The sequence below is a fragment of the Macrosteles quadrilineatus genome, unplaced genomic scaffold, assembly GCF_028750875.1.
Source record: "Macrosteles quadrilineatus isolate MER2022 unplaced genomic scaffold, UCM_ALF_1.0 Scaffold_5__1_contigs__length_97177068, whole genome shotgun sequence".
Taxonomy (NCBI): domain Eukaryota; kingdom Metazoa; phylum Arthropoda; class Insecta; order Hemiptera; family Cicadellidae; genus Macrosteles; species Macrosteles quadrilineatus.
In genome coordinates, this window is record NW_026542598.1 from 81741234 (window position 1) to 81758043 (window position 16810).

Here is a 16810-nt window from a genome sequence, read left to right on the forward strand (position 1 = left end):
TGGCAATTGATACTTATAGCGGCTAGTAATGTTCTTGGCCTTTAAAACACATGGCCTTAGGACCCTTTCTACTTTTAACTAGGAATTGATTACAGCCCTAAAGATTGACGTTTCACTGTAACCATTACCTAGTGTTGGGCGGACAGCGTGTGATGGTGAAGGAGACAGTCTGTAGATCCTCCACAGCCACAACCATGTCCCCCCACATATCGATCTCATCACCGTAGTAACTGAGGAGTCCCTCAAACGACACCAGTGGTCCTACAGTGCTCAGGATCAGCAAAAACACTGGGTCAGGCTTCTGACACCACAGCTTGGCCATCAGTGCAGTCACCAAGGCAGTCAACTGTAACAAACATCTCACTGTCAGTATCATCACCGTAGTAGCTGAGGAGTCCCTCAAACGACACCAAGGGCCCTACAGTGCTCAGGATCAGCAAAAACACTGGGTCAGGCTTCTGACACCACAGCTTGGCCATCAGTGCAGTCACCAAGGCAGTCAACTGTAACAAACATTTCACAGTCAGTATCATCACCGTAGTAGCTGAGGAGTCCCTCAAACTACACCAGTGGTCCTACAGTGCTCAGGATCAGCAAAAACACTGGGTCAGGCTTCTGACACCACAGCTTGGCCATCAGTGCAGTCACCAGAGTAGTCAACTGTAACAAACATCTCACTGTCAGTATCATCACCGTAGTAGCTGAGGAGTCCCTCAAACTACACCAGTGGTCCTACAGTGCTCAGGATCAGCAAAAACACTGGGTCAGGCTTCTGACACCACAGCTTGGCCATCAGTGCAGTCACCAGGGTAGTCAACTGTAACAAACATCTCACTGTCAGTATCATCACCGTAGTAGCTGAGGAGTCCCTCAAACTACACCAGTGGTCCTACAGTGCTCAGGATCAGCAAAAACACTGGGTCAGGCTTCTGACACCACAGCTTGGCCATCAGTGCAGTCACCAGAGTAGTCAACTGTAACAAACATCTCACTGTCAGTATCATCACCGTAGTAGCTGAGGAGTCCCTCAAACTACACCAGTGGTCCTACAGTGCTCAGGATCAGCAAAAACACTGGGTCAGGCTTCTGACACCACAGCTTGGCCATCAGTGCAGTCACCAGGGTAGTCAACTGTAACAAACATCTCACTGTCAGTATCATCACCGTAGTAGCTGAGGAGTCCCTCAAACGACACCAGTGGCCCTACAGTGCTCAGGATCAGCAAAAACACTGGGTCAGGCTTCTGACACCACAGCTTGGCCATCAGTGCAGTCACCAGGGCAGACAACTGTAACAAACATTTCACAGTCAGTATCATCACCGTAGTAGCTGAGGTATCCCTCTAACAAGACTGATAATATTTGAAAGTACACATGAAAAGCTAAGTTTCTTACAGATCTGTCCAAAGTGTATTGACTATGCAATACAAAATTTAATATGTCTTGGACCCAAATAGGAACGATTGAATATAATTTACCTTGAGCTGTAAAACATCGAATAACAGCCCTACTAATTATTCCAGGTGTTTTTTTAAGCTTATTAATTTCAAAAAAATACATATTCTACTTACTGCCTGAGAGAAGCAGACATGCCGCCTGTACCGAACGTTACAAGCCTTCTGTGCAGTCCTTCGGTCCTCCTGTACGCGGAACACACTGTGCGTTAGCCGCGCGGTCTTCAGCAGACCGTCCATGGCTTGCCGCAGCTTCCTCATGCTTGGTCGCAGTTCTGTTGTCCAGTCCGTGATAGTCGCAAAGTCCAGTCCTTCGGTAAACTTGTTGCGCACAATGTTTGCACAGTCCACGGCTTTGTTGAGCGCATCGTCACTGTTAGTCCGTTTCGGACCATTAGTCCTCGGTTGGTTCACAATTGCACCGTTACCGTTCACTCCTACACTAGTCGGCTGAGATGTAACCACTTCTTGTTGTGCTGAGAGTTCGCTGCGGAAACTCTTGGAGCGGCCCATCCCCCTCTGATTCCTGCAAGAAATAACCTAGATGAAAATTGCTGCATATGCAACAAAGTTCAAGCCATCATTAAAATTTGAACGACTGAATTGACTGTTGAATTTTAGTTTTTGTGAGATCACTACAATTTCTCACCTGAGCCTAACAGCTGGTGATCCACACCTTCCACATAGAAACTTGACTTTGCTGACAAGGCACATAACACTGGCTTCTATGTTGAGCTGTGTCAGATCCCAAGGTTCAGGTTCATCTGTAGGCTTGTAGTAGTTAGCAGATGGAGAGCTACTCATCACATGGGTGTCTAGGAACCTGCAACATGGGTGTCTATAACATACATAACACTGGTTTCTATGTTGAGCTGTGTCAGATCCCAAGGTTCAGGCTCATCTGTAGGCTTGTAGTAGTTGGCAGATGGAGAACTACTCATCACATGGGTGTCTAGGAACCTGCAACATGGGTGTCTATAACATACATAACACTGGCTTCTATGTTGAGCTGTGTCAGATCCCAAGGTTCAGGCTCATCTGTAGGCTTGTAGTAGTTGGCAGATGGAGAGCTACTCATCACATGGGTGTCTAGGAACCTGCAACATGGGTGTCTATAACATACATAACACTGGCTTCTATGTTGAGCTGTGTCAGATCCCAAGGTTCAGGCTCATCTGTAGGCTTGTAGTAGTTAGCAGATGGAGAGCTACTCATCACATGGGTGTCTAGGAACCTGCAACATGGGTGTCTATAACATACATAACACTGGCTTCTATGTTGAGCTGTGTCAGATCCCAAGGTTCAGGCTCATCTGTAGGCTTGTAGTAGTTGGCAGATGGAGAACTACTCATCACATGGGTGTCTAGGAACCTACAACATGGGTGTCTATAACATACATAACACTGGCTTCTATGTTGAGCTGTGTCAGATCCCAAGGTTCAGGCTCATCTGTAGGCTTGTAGTAGTTAGCAGATGGAGAGCTACTCATCACATGGGTGTCTAGGAACCTGCAACATGGGTGTCTATAACATACATAACACTGGCTTCTATGTTGAGCTGTGTCAGATCCCAAGGTTCAGGCTCATCTGTAGGCTTGTAGTAGTTGGCAGATGGAGAACTACTCATCACATGGGTGTCTAGGAACCTGCAACATGGGTGTCTATAACATACATAACACTGGCTTCTATGTTGAGCTGTGTCAGATCCCAAGGTTCAGGCTCATCTGTAGGCTTGTAGTAGTTGGCAGATGGAGAGCTACTCATCACATGGGTGTCTAGGAACCTGCAACATGGGTGTCTATAACATACATAACACTGGCTTCTATGTTGAGCTGTGTCAGATCCCAAGGTTCAGGCTCATCTGTAGGCTTGTAGTAGTTGGCAGATGGAGAACTACTCATCACATGGGTGTCTAGGAACCTGCAACATGGGTGTCTATAACATACATAACACTGGCTTCTATGTTGAGCTGTGTCAGATCCCAAGGTTCAGGCTCATCTGTAGGCTTGTAGTAGTTGGCAGATGGAGAACTACTCATCACATGGGTGTCTAGGAACCTGCAACATGGGTGTCTATAACATACATAACACTGGCTTCTATGTTGAGCTGTGTCAGATCCCAAGGTTCAGGCTCATCTGCAGGCTTGTAGTAGTTGGCAGATGGAGAGCTACTCATCACATGGGTGTCTAGGAACCTGCAACATGGGTGTCTATAACATACATAACACTGGCTTCTATGTTGAGCTGTGTCAGATCCCAAGGTTCAGGCTCATCTGTAGGCTTGTAGTAGTTGGCAGATGGAGAGCTACTCATCACATGGGTGTCTAGGAACCTGCAACATGGGTGTCTATAACACTGGTTTCTACAAGGAAATAAAGTAATATAATTCCCTTGGGCTATGGTTGATAGGGAGAGTAAGGAAACCCATACTTCAACTAGAACATCTAACAGTCATTTCACACAAATCAAAGTGTGACAATGCATAGCTGGGAGTACATCACTTCCCCATAGATTTTTTGTAAGATGCGTCTACAAGAAGTTTTGATAAGGAATGTAGCACTTTATCTACTAACCTTTTTCCCACATCACAGTCATTTCCACTTGACATTGATGGGAGACTACCATCATCTTCTTCCTCGTCTTCTTCTTCTTCTTCAGTCTCCAGAGGTTTCATCTCCAGATTCGCTACGTTAGAGTTTTCGTCGATGGACTTATCGTCTTTTTCCACATCCTCTTCAGCATCAGGGAAAATCACAAACTGATTCTCACTCGGCTCTCTATGTGTTGATGTCTTTGGATGCAAGTCTCCCCAAAAACCCTGAATAAACAAAAAAATCTGTATAAATACAGAAGACAATAAAAAATTGAAAACGTCGACAAATCGGACACGAGCAGTAAACAATAGTTTTTGGAATTTGGCTTTTCGATGAAAGACTTGGCTAGCACAAAACTGAAGAAGCCGAAAGCATACAGTTGATATACTTTCTTGACAAAACAGAGAAAACACCCAAACATTTGCACTGTCTAAAGCGCTATTTTACTCTGCAATTGTAGCAAAAAAACTGTCAACCAGTAAACCTGAAGACATATCCATCTACAACTCAAACCTTCTTTTGTAAAAAATTCTCTAAGTGACTGTGAAAAATCAAATTGTTCTACTAACCTTGAGACACCTCGGGCTGTCGGGTGTGATGAGTTCGTCATAATCGGGCGACTTGAGCTCGTTGAAACTCAGCTGCTGTGTGATGCGACGGAAGGGGGAGAGAGTAAGACTCTCTTCTATCCCATTGTTGCATCCTACCACATCCAGAGACACCACTCCCATCTTGTGCTTCTCAACAAAGGATAGAGCTTCTTCTACCAGCCCTGGGTCCCACAGGGTTAACAGGGTGCGAGTCTAGAGATGTGAAAATCTAGTTAGTAACATGTAAAAATCTGAGGAATGCTTAGTGGGGTATTCAGAGGCTGTTGTATACCATAGAGCCCCTTTTGTAACTATTATGTACCCACGTTGGTTGAAATACTTACTTAATTACTCCCATGGCCATTTGTACCCCAAGTGGTACTTGGCCTCACCAACAAATATAAATATAATGTAAAATATGAAATATAAATATATTGTTGGTTGAAATAATGTAAAAATATTTTTGAGGGGGTTTACCAGGTTCAAGTATTCCTATTGATATTTAATATAGGATTTTGTGAAAGACATGATTATCAACATACTTATCTGCTGCATACAATTTGCTGATAAATATATTTTTTAAATATACACAATAGTCAAGTAGCAATTGGTTTTGTCGTTTGGTTTAGTCACAGAGCTACAATAGAACCCCTGATATCCGGCCTTGGTTTTTCCGGTCCTCTGTTTATCCGGCCACTTCCAGGAAGCCAATATCAAAATGTTTTTCTCAAAGCTTACAGACGTTTAGATGCAAGCACTAGTCTTTGCGACTTGTTTGAGCTAAACTATTTATCTGAACTTTTTATCTGTTTGTTTCAATACATTTTACTGTGTCACTAAACTCAGTTGAACTAGGCCTAACCTCTAAAAAGTTGGGAGTTGGGAAATTAATCTTTGTATTTATTTCACAAAAAGGATAAGAAAGTTGAGTAGAATTGTATTTACTATTAAGGTCCTAAAAATCTTCAAGGCTGATTTAATGTAACTTTTACCTCCATTGTTTAATAGTTTTTGTTACCTGAAATCTTAATTTCAGGTTTTTTTAACAACTTTAGCCTACAAATAATTTTTTTTATTTGTACAAACATGTTAATTCTTCAAAAAATAATCCTAGAATAGACTTAAATGATACTTTTGACAGCATGTTTTGATTAAATATTATTATAGGTATGAATCATTTTCATTTTTGTAGTAGGTTGGTTTATCCGGCCAGGGGCTTGGTCCCGTGGTGGCCGGATATGAGGGGTTCTACTGTATTGCATGTGGTGGAAGAGTTGATAGCGACGATTTCTCGTCATGAATGAAATGACCATGGTTCAACTAAATTTTCAGCTTACATAATGAACATTTGAGTTTTTAACAAGATACATCAAAATATTTCTTATCAGTCATAAAAAGAAAGATTGTCGTACCTTAGAGATCATGTCCTCGCAGATGGGCAGCATACCAAGTGTTTGTTTGTCTTTAGCAAGCCTCATCAGAGAACGCATGGCCTCCACGACCTCCCTGCGAAGCTGCTTGATGGCCTGTAAGAAAAAACCTTCACTTGTAAACTGACAAGAGTTAAACCACTGTTGGTAAGTGTAATTTAGACAACTCATCCATATGGACCAGCTGTCACCAATTTTGTATTAAAAAAGAACATAGTTGTTTAAGCCAGTCACAGAATGTGCTAGTGTCTAAAATTCAAATTTTCTATCTAATTTTTTTGTTGCTGACATAGTTGATGAGTCACAACAGTTGCTATAGCACATAATAAGTCGATCCAACACTTTGAATTGGTAAAAAACTATTGTGGATTCAACAGAAGTAATTTAAATCAGCACAAGCTGTCGGTGGCTAACATCAACTTCGATTTTGATTTTAAAACTAGCGACAACTTTAACATGGGGATAGAACGTCTAGTTTTATTGTATTTTTAATCAGTATGCCAAAATAAACTATTTTAAAAGTTGCAGGTTTAGCTTTATATTAGGTATTTGATTTGGCACCGTAGGTAAATTGGAGGTTTGTCTGTAAAATATGCATTTAATGTGGGTCCATCATATCTGTTAAATGCGGGATTTTACTAAGGCCAGATATCAGTCATGTGTAGTATTTTATACAAAAAATCACAGGAAAGCACACGTTGAACACATTATAAGTATATGCTATTGGTATTGGGAAGGCTACTTATTGTATTAAGTTAAAAGAAGTTTAAAGCATCTAGGACAAACCTGGATTGCATCGGACGCAACAGTGATTTTGTCAATACCCGGGGAAGAGTTGTGGCTTCTCATTGGTGATTCTTTTATCTGCTGTAGTAACCTGTAAACAATTCTAATTATTAGCAGAACTTAATTTAAGGTTAGTTTTTCAGAGTGTGAGTTGAATGTGTTTCTATACCTTCTTCCTTAATTTTAAAAATATATTGAACCTTACATAGAAAAAAACCCAAGTATTTAACTTCTGACAAATCAGCTTCAATAAAACATACAATATGGTACAGTAATGTTTACTACCTTTGACTATTAATACAACTGCTATCAAGATCTTCAACATCAATTATTGAGGTTAATCAAGGTAGATACAAATTTTGATGGTGTTTGAACTCAAATCTAAAATTAAAATCTGAAAAATAGCTTATAACGAACAACTTTAATGTAATAAAATAAAATAGTGGTCAAAAACCTTTCTCATCCTTAAGTATTTACAATTTTGTTTTCATTTCAACCTCATAAAAAGTATAAGAAGTAAGATACAGTTAGTTTGTATACTACATACTCATAAACAACCATTCCAAACGTTATACTGACTTGATAAGTCCTCCATTCTTATTCTTGTGCGAGTGAGCAGTGAAAGCACCGACAGTAACAACATCGTAGAAGTCGCACTTCTTCAGCGTATCGTTCTGCACCCACATTCTCTGCAGGTGGAGGTTCACCGGCGCAAACTCCAGAGAACGGTCGTTCTTGCGAGAGCTTGGCTTGAAGAAGCCTCCTGCACAAATCAGATAACATTTTCTTCAATTGTGCTGTTGGTAAAATTTGTGAAACAGTTTTCCAGACAATGACAAAATAAAGAACAAAATTAACAGGTATATTTTAAGCACATCAATGGTTGGTAAAGTTTAACCTTAACGTTTAACTAAGATTATCATGGTTACAAGAAGTAAATGTCTTCGTTCACTTCATAGATAGGCTTCCACGGTTGTCCCTCATGTTTACACAATCTTGGTCTTCGACCACGTAACTGGGCTATATACAGAAACTACCGACGTTTCGACCACATTAACAGTTGGCCATCTTCAGGCCGAGCGAACACAATTACAGCAGTTAACAGAACTTGACTCTTGTCTTTGTTCACTTACAAAAAATGAAAAAGTTAATGGTTTTTCTCAGGATCGAACCTGCGACCTTGTGATATTTGCAAGCACTATATTTACCTAACCACACAGCTACCCAGTCTATAACAAAAATTGAGTGTTTATGTACTTAGAACTACAAAAAAATAACAAGGCATTACCTTTGTGCGCAGCGAGGTTTTCACTAGCCTGGGAGTAAAGATGTAACAGATGGAGATGTCTGTCCAGCAGTTGAACCTGCTTGGAGTGCCAAGGCTCTACCAACTCTCCCATACCAGCCACCTCTTGTAGCAACTCCTTCTCCTCTTGGATCCACACAGCTCTGACAAACAAACACAGTATCTGTCAATTAAGATAAAACAGCAAGTCCACTAGATATTGATATTCAGAGATTTTTATAGCCACATCTGCATACTGTCACTATAATCGGCAGCGATATTGGATATTTCAGCGGCATTGCAGGCTGAGGTAGTGGATGTTGGATTAAAAGGTACACACAAGTGAGTGGCAGTAGTCATAGCAAACCCATAAGCGGATGCATTCAACAACCACAGTCTGATTCACCACCACAATTATTTCCAGTTCACCTAAAGCCTAGCAGGCTGGTGGTGCTCTGTTATGCTTACAAAAACAATATGGGAATTCCTGATCAAATACTTACAACAGTTGCTGAGGGAAGGTGAAGCACAGCCGACTCTCTGCCATGACCTCATGTACACTGATGTCACCTCCCAGCCCAGAGTGGAACCTGTATGTCTGGACTGTGGGGTTGGCAAACAACAGCCGCAGCTGTCCCTGGTGAGGTAACTTCAACTACAAATACTTACAACAGTTGCTGAGGGAAGGTGAAGCACAGACGACTCTCTGCCATGACCTCATGTACACTGATGTCACCTCCCAGCCCAGAGTGGAACCTGTACGTCTGGACTGTGGGGTTGGCAAACAACAGCCGCAGCTGTCCCTGGTGAGGTAACTTCAACTACAAATACTTACAACAGTTGCTGAGGGAAGGTGAAGCACAGCCGACTCTCTGCCATGACCTCATGTACACTGATGTCACCTCCCAGCCCAGAGTGGAACCTGTATGTCTGGACTGTGGGGTTGGCAAACAACAGCCGCAGCTGTCCCTGGTGAGGTAGCTTCAACTACAAATACTTACAACAGTTGTTGCTGAGGGAAGGTGAAGCACAGACAACTCTCTGCCATGACCTCATGTACACTGATGTCACCTCCCAGCCCAGAGTGGAACCTGTATGTCTGGACTGTGGGGTTGGCAAACAACAGCCGCAGCTGTCCCTGGTGAGGTAACTTCAACTACAAATACTTACAACAGTTGTTGCTGAGGGAAGGTGAAGCACAGACGACTCTCTGCCATGACCTCATGTACACTGATGTCACCTCCCAGCCCAGAGTGGAACCTGTATGTCTGGACTGTGGGGTTGGCAAACAACAGCCGCAGCTGTCCCTGGTGAGGTAACTTCAACTACAAATACTTACAACAGTTGCTGAGGGAAGGTGAAGCACAGACGACTCTCTGCCATGACCTCATGTACACTGATGTCACCTCCCAGCCCAGAGTGGAACCTGTACGTCTGGACTGTGGGGTTGGCAAACAACAGCCGCAGCTGTCCCTGGTGAGGTAGCTTCTACTACAAATACTTACAACAGTTGCTGAGGGAAGGTGAAGCACAGACGACTCTCTGCCATGACCTCATGTACACTGATGTCACCACCCAGCCCAGAGTGGAACCTGTATGTCTGGACTGTGGGGTTGGCAAACAACAGCCGCAGCTGTCCCTGGTGAGGTAACTTCAACTACAAATACTTACAACAGTTGCTGAGGGAAGGTGAAGCACAGACGACTCTCTGCCATGACCTCATGTACACTGATGTCACCTCCCAGCCCAGAGTGGAACCTGTACGTCTGGACTGTGGGGTTGGCAAACAACAGCCGCAGCTGTCCCTGGTGAGGTAGCTTCTACTACAAATACTTACAACAGTTGCTGAGGGAAGGTGAAGCACAGACGACTCTCTGCCATGACCTCATGTACACTGATGTCACCACCCAGCCCAGAGTGGAACCTGTATGTCTGGACTGTGGGGTTGGCAAACAACAGCCGCAGCTGTCCCTGGTGAGGTAGCTTCTACTACAAATACTTACAACAGTTGCTGAGGGAAGGTGAAGCACAGACGACTCTCTGCCATGACCTCATGTACACTGATGTCACCACCCAGCCCAGAGTGGAACCTGTATGTCTGGACTGTGGGGTTGGCAAACAACAGCCGCAGCTGTCCTTGGTGAGGTAACTTTAGCTTGGAGCCCAGCCTGGGTGGCAGCGACTGCGACCTGCGGTGACAATGGATCTGGAAAAACACAGAAACGTGTGTTCATAAGTTGAATCCTGCACTAAATCCAACTCTATTCCGAGGTGGAAATGGTTTATGTAGGAAGTCACCACCTTTTTTTCTATTTGGGAAATAAGTATACAATGGACACTTGTTAATCCTGTTGGTTTGGAAATCCTGCTAAATAAATAGTGATTCAAATGTTTCAGTGGTAGGTATCACAATTTTTTCCTGCGATATACTGTTGTTTTTCAGTACACTTACTCAGGGGTTTTCATTCAACTTTCACACTTACCAACCACTTGGAAAATTTTTTGTTCAAGGGAGGCTCTAGGTCAGGATTTTGATTAGTAGAATAGAAATAGTAGCTAGCTCAACTTAAGTGGCTTATACATGGGGGAAGTAGACAGCAAGTTGCTGGTTGCAAGTAAAGGGTGCGGCAGAAAGAACTCCCCTATTAGGAAAGCTAATAAAAACAAAACCAAGTAAGATATGACATTTTTATTGATATTAACCAAAAACACACATTATGCCATTTAAAAAAATATAAAATTATAGTGCTTTAAATAAAATGTCGTTTTAATAATCGATAATTTAAAATTATCGTGTTTTAAATAAAATGTCATTTAAATGGCGGCCTCCAGTATTAACACATTGGTTCAAACGTTCCCGGTAGTTGTCCATTACCTTTCGGGTCTTGTCGGGTGAGATGGCTGCAACTTCATGCCTTATTCTTTCCTTCAGGGCTTCCAAACTTTGAGGGCTATAATTGGGCCGTACTTTTTTGAAGAAAATGGCGCGACTGTGACTGTGAACAGCAATCGTTATTGTGCGATGCTCCGTACTTTTTTGCAGCCAAAACTCGCTGATATCTTTCCTGTTCTGGCGAATGTATGGTTCCAGCAGGATGGTGCTACTTCACACACGTCCCGTCAATCATTGACATTGGTCAAGGAAATGTTTCCTGGCCATGTCATTTCAATGCGCGGTGACATCGAATGGCCACCGCGATTGCCAGACTTGAGCCCGTGTGACTTTTTTTGTGGGGCTATCTAAAGTTGCAGCCATCTCACCCGACATGACCCGAAAGGTAATGGACAACTACCGGGAACGTTTGAACCAATGTGTTAACACTGGAGGCCGCCATTTAAATGACATTTTATTTAAAACACGATAATTTTAAATTATCGATTATTAAAACAACATTTTATTTAAAGCACTATAATTTTATATTTTTTAAAATGGCATAATGTGTGTTTTTGGTTAATAGCAATAAAAATGTCATATCTTACTTGGTTTTGTTTTTATTAGCTTTCCTAATAGGGGAGTTCTTTCTGCCGCACCCTTACTTGTTATCTGAAATTACTGAATACTAACAAGTAATTACTGAATACTCACTACAGAAAGTAACTCTATAGACAAGGTAAGTATGCAGTGAGTCTGGCAAGTATTTATATAAAAAAAACTTGTCGTTTTTACTTCCTCCTTCTATTAGTCCCTTTAGAAAAAAAATAGTTAGGCCAAGGAACAAAAAGAAAAAAAGAAGAAACTCCATAATAATATGTACCTTAGGGAAATATTGGGTATTCTCTGTGTCATTTTCTCTGATCTATGGTCTACCTGTACTTTTTCTAACATAAGCTATCTGTTATCCTTCAGTTAGGTTATTCTTTTAACGACACACTGACTCACCGCTGCAGTATCTATGCTGGCCGTCCTACAGGGCGTAGACTCAGTGCTAGGAGTTCCCTGGTCTTCTCTCTCCAGCGCCCAGACCAGAAGACTCAGGAATCCCACAGTTGTCCCAGCACAGGACTTGAGAGGTATCCTGCACACATAATGAACATAGTATACACTATAAATGTACCTAAAAATCATCCTATCTTAGAGATACAACTGATGAAATAATCTTCCTGCTAACAAAAGAAAGAGAAATGTAGAAACATTAAAAAAGAGGGGATTTGTTTCAAACACCTGTAATTTCTAAGGTTAAAAGCAGAAGTCTGATGGAGGAAGCCAATCTAAAATTAACAGTGGGCTGGCTCAGGTAGAATGCTTGATTTGTTTTTCAGTTCTGCATCCATTTATTCATTTTGCTATTACTCTCTTTTTTTATCATTGTGTTAAGCATTATTTGCAAAGAAACATGATTAAAAATTATTACTAATTTTCTTCATGATTGCAGTTGGTGTTCACGATTTTGCCACAATTATGGGAGACAATGATGACGCTGTGACCCAGGAAGATGGTCACGACTACGCCATGACCGCAAAAGCTGTTCTCGATTTCCCCAAGGCCTCTAGGGAAATATTGGGTATTTGTTTGTGTCTTCTATCTGTTCTATGGCCTACCTTCAGTTAGGTCATTAATTTGACCATGATCACGGAAGACATCCTCTGTCATGACCAGGACTGCGGGAAATGTTCACCAGAAGATGTCCTCGATTATACTATGACCGCAGATAATGTTCACATTTTGCTGTTATAGCTGAAGAAGTTCTCAATCTTGCCATGACAACAGGAGTTGTTTTTTATTGTACTATGACCACAGAATATGATTTTGCAGTGAACGCAGGTGATGTTCACAATAAATTTAACAGTCGAGGTTTTCATGCACTAACCCGAGTTTCATGAGCATTTTGTTTACACAACTAAATATGGTGGTCGCTGGCTGTTAAACACTAAAAAACGGTATTAAATCAATCACAACAAAATCGCACTAAAATAAGTCAAGATTTTCTTGGTGATATATCAAAATTGATGCATAATTCCAGGACTCCCCAGCCTATGGCTACTCTGTACAATGTAGTCTATGTACCTGAGTCTCTCGCAGTCCTGTAGTGTGCCTAGTGTGATACAGGCACTACCTAGGGGAGTGGCTGTCTGAGACACAGGCTCTCTCACATCATACACAGTCAGTCTCACCTTGGAGCTCGCGTTGAGGCCATCACTGGAGCGGAAACTTACGGTGTTCAGGAAACTGGGATTGCTGCTTTTCTGTATAGACAAATCAACAACGGTTAAGCAAGTTAAATTCAATTGTCGAGGGGATTTAAAGCAAAGAGCAATGAGCAATGAGGGAAGCAATGAGACGTTACCTCTATGACCTCGGTCTTGGCGTACTTGAGTAGTACCCTCTCCTCAGGAATGTACACATGCACCAGCAGTACAGGGTTGGGAGGACGGCCATGGCCGTCACACAGTAGGTTGTCACACGAGAGAGATACCTCACACAGCGGCAACTCACACGGGTCTACAACACACGGTATATCATCTGTGAGCCAACATGCATAAAAATATCATGAGGTATCAGGGCAATCATAACTTAAAAAAGGCTTATTTTCAAAATAAATAGGCTATATCTTTGATCCGAATAAATTGCCACACAAATTCAAAACTATGACTAGATAGACAGTATTTAAAAAAAATTTTAGAATATTTTGAGAGGAAAGTCAAGTGGCTGACAAAGGATTTTTTTCTGAAGAGCTTTACTAAGCCATTAGCTAGTTTACCTAAGCGCAGAAACTTATAGATACAAATTAAAAAGTCACATATCATAAGACTTATAATTTGTCCTGATATAGGAATAACACACATCTGACATTAAAGAGAAATGTCAGTTTAAATTCTAACTGAATTAACTTCAGTGTTCTCAGCTGTGGGCAAGATGGAGAAAAAGTATAGTCACATTCTGTATTTACAATTCAAAAACTTTCAGGATGTAACATTTTAGCCGACTGAGACAAACTCATTTTGTAAATATTAAGTAAAATTGAATGCTTTTGGAAAATAATACTGATTAACAACCAACAATTTTTAATGTCATACTTCAGTGGAAATACTACGGTTGGGTCAGTATGAAGAGTTTTTGCAATACAGCCAAAAAGAAAACTGGAGTAGCAAAGATGGTTTATAGAACAATAGTTAACAATTTTTGGTAGTTTTGCGGTTTTATTTAGAATATAACTGAACACTATTTACCTAGAGTCTGGTTCCGACGTAACCGCCACATCTGGATATCCAGGTCCGGGTCTTGACCTCTACGAGTCTCCAACCTGCAATGTTATGAATTAAAACTTGTAAACACTACAATGTTTGAAAAATCTTGCATATGCCTGTCCACATAAGTTATAGACCTGCGCGTAGAATGTATAGCAAAACAAAGGGTGAGCTGGTACAAGGGTGAAGTGAACTGATAGAAAAGTAGTGGCATGTAACATAAGACGAACCTACGACATTGCCGCCTTGAGTCCCAAGTCTGTGGTGCTACCGACCCACAGACTCATCATTTGCCATAGAGTAGGCAACTAGTGTTCCTTTATTTGTGCTTCACAATGGAATGAGAGCGCAGAATATAATAATATGGTTTTTTAAAGCTTAATTCGGAAACAACAATTATAATAGCTTGAAAATATATTATACCTGTTGAGCCGTGACATGCCCACCAAGCGTCCCACCAATGTCACGCCTCAGTGTTTTTTGTATAGTGCGAGTGCTGGCTTTGCGCCGGAACTCGTTCAGTTTGGGTCTGGCAGCAGTCCTGCAGACCCCGGGGCAATTTTTCCGCTCAGATGAGTTGCTGCCCGACCCAAACCGACTGAGTTCCGGCGCAAAGCCAGCACTCGCACTATACAAAAAACACTGAGGCGTGACATTGGTGGGACATTGGTGGTCTGAGCCGACCCCTCGCACCGCCCCCAGACGAACAACTATTGGAAGCATGCCCCCCATAGTGGCAGTGCGAGTGGCCGCCCCACATCCCTAACAAAAATGAAAGGCCGTGGGTGAATATAAAAAAAACAAACAGTTGTCAACAAAGCCTATAATTAATCAAAATTCAACAAATAACAATCATCAACAATGTCAGCCATCCAAAGAATTCATTTAAAAATCTTTCAAAAAATTTAGCTGACGTAGAAAATAAAGTAAAAGTCTGAAGTGAAAATTTTGCCTTCAGAAAACGACAGAGTTTGACAGGTTAAATTGACAGTCGCTCGCCTTCTGCCGAAAATGTGCTCGACAGCGGAAAAATTGCCCCGGGGTCTGCAGGACTGCTGCCAGACCCAAACTGAACGAGTTCCGGCGCAAAGCCAGCACTCGCACTATACAAAAAACACTGAGGCGTGACATTGGTGGGACGCTTGGTGGGCATGTCACGGCTCAACCTCCCCCCCCAAAGGAGGACTTCCTCTCAAGAAAAGAAAGAAAACAACCTCTCCCAATTCTAGAAGATCTCAACCCCACAGATCAACTCAAGTGTCTGAAGTGGGGAACGCCAAAAACTTTCAACTGGAGGGACTACTCACCCCCAGGGTTTGCACTGGCCAGTGCTGGAAAATGTACTAGGGAAAAATCTTCAGCAGCGCACAAGGGACAGAAGAGGTGATCAAGCTCTCTGGCCCAGTGCACTTCCCACTCAGACACAAGAGTAATGAAAGATGACCTACGGAATTGTTCCCCGGAAAGGCTTCAGATGAGAAATGTGAGCCCTCCGGAAAACTTCTCCAGTCTGCGGATCTCCCAGCCGCACGGAGACAGGAGTCAAGAACTTCAAGATGCGGTGGGGACCTGACCACCGATGAGACAACTTAGCGGCTCTCTTGTCCACGGCCGAACTGACCGGATGAGCCTTGCAGAAAACCAAATCCCCCACCTGGAAAGGATTGTCCAACCGACCTCGATTGTGCTTCCTCCGGACCAATTCCCTAGCTCGGATCAAGTTCCTCCTAGCCGCCTGCCAAGTTGCCTTGACATTGGCAGCACCAGGGGGTGGCAGAAGGTCGCCAATTTTCCACACATTTGCCAAAGGATTATTGGGTGGATAGCCCAACAACAGCTCGAAAGGGACCGCCTTGTGACTCTCATGGTGTGCAGTATTGAAAGCAAATTGAATCCAAGGAAGTTCCTGATCCCAGGTGGTCTGCTTGTCAGCATGAAAAGCTATGAGAGCGGATCGAAGATTTCTGTTGAACCTCTCAGCATGGGAAGGCTGTGGATAGTAAGGAGAAGTGGTCACATGGCGGATACCGTGCCCAAAGCACATTCTCTTGAAAAGGTGAGACACGAACTGAGTTCCGTTGTCGGAAACAATGGTGGCGGGTATTCCAAAGTGTTGGAACAAATGGGTACGAAGTGCCTGCACGGTGAGCTGTGCAGTGGCGTTCCTCAAAGGAAAAAGCCAACAAAACTTGGAGAAGGCATCCACACAAACAAGCAAGAATTTGTTTCCTGACTTGCTACGTGGGAGAGGCCCTACATAGTCTATGAAAACCTTCTCCAAAGGTCTCTCCGCCACCTCAGATGACAACAACTCATACTTGGTATTCTGAGCAGGCTTGCTTAGCGAGCATGTTTGACAAGAACGTACTCGTGCCGCAATGTCCCTGTCCATACCCTTCCAGATGAACATTTCCCTAACCTTCGCAATGGTCTTGTGAATCCCTAAGTGCCCACCCACAGGGGAAGAGTGAAAGTACGCAAAGACCAT

At 42.6% G+C, this 16810-nt stretch overlaps 1 protein-coding gene across 1 annotated transcript in view; it reads right to left on the reverse strand.

The window, feature by feature from the left end:
* The window catches only part of LOC128995722 (uncharacterized), a 34837-nt gene that overhangs the window by 7172 nt on the left and 10855 nt on the right, over positions 1 to 16810 (reverse strand). Inside the window, exons 5-31 of the mRNA XM_054420740.1 lie at positions 14305 to 14378; positions 13422 to 13576; positions 13142 to 13320; positions 12017 to 12152; positions 10196 to 10342; positions 9808 to 9941; positions 9507 to 9624; positions 9307 to 9443; positions 9172 to 9274; positions 8972 to 9123; positions 8837 to 8939; positions 8640 to 8773; positions 8140 to 8300; positions 7431 to 7614; positions 6852 to 6942; positions 6048 to 6161; positions 4615 to 4848; positions 4025 to 4269; positions 3673 to 3783; positions 3536 to 3619; positions 3262 to 3372; positions 2988 to 3098; positions 2714 to 2824; positions 2440 to 2550; positions 2103 to 2276; positions 1571 to 1979; positions 129 to 346 (exon numbers count right to left, since the gene is read on the reverse strand). Coding sequence (XP_054276715.1) covers positions 129 to 346; positions 1571 to 1979; positions 2103 to 2276; positions 2440 to 2550; positions 2714 to 2824; positions 2988 to 3098; positions 3262 to 3372; positions 3536 to 3619; positions 3673 to 3783; positions 4025 to 4269; positions 4615 to 4848; positions 6048 to 6161; positions 6852 to 6942; positions 7431 to 7614; positions 8140 to 8300; positions 8640 to 8773; positions 8837 to 8939; positions 8972 to 9123; positions 9172 to 9274; positions 9307 to 9443; positions 9507 to 9624; positions 9808 to 9941; positions 10196 to 10342; positions 12017 to 12152; positions 13142 to 13320; positions 13422 to 13576; positions 14305 to 14378 — 4041 coding nt within the window. The remainder of the gene's footprint in view (positions 1 to 128; positions 347 to 1570; positions 1980 to 2102; positions 2277 to 2439; positions 2551 to 2713; positions 2825 to 2987; positions 3099 to 3261; positions 3373 to 3535; positions 3620 to 3672; positions 3784 to 4024; positions 4270 to 4614; positions 4849 to 6047; positions 6162 to 6851; positions 6943 to 7430; positions 7615 to 8139; positions 8301 to 8639; positions 8774 to 8836; positions 8940 to 8971; positions 9124 to 9171; positions 9275 to 9306; positions 9444 to 9506; positions 9625 to 9807; positions 9942 to 10195; positions 10343 to 12016; positions 12153 to 13141; positions 13321 to 13421; positions 13577 to 14304; positions 14379 to 16810) is intronic.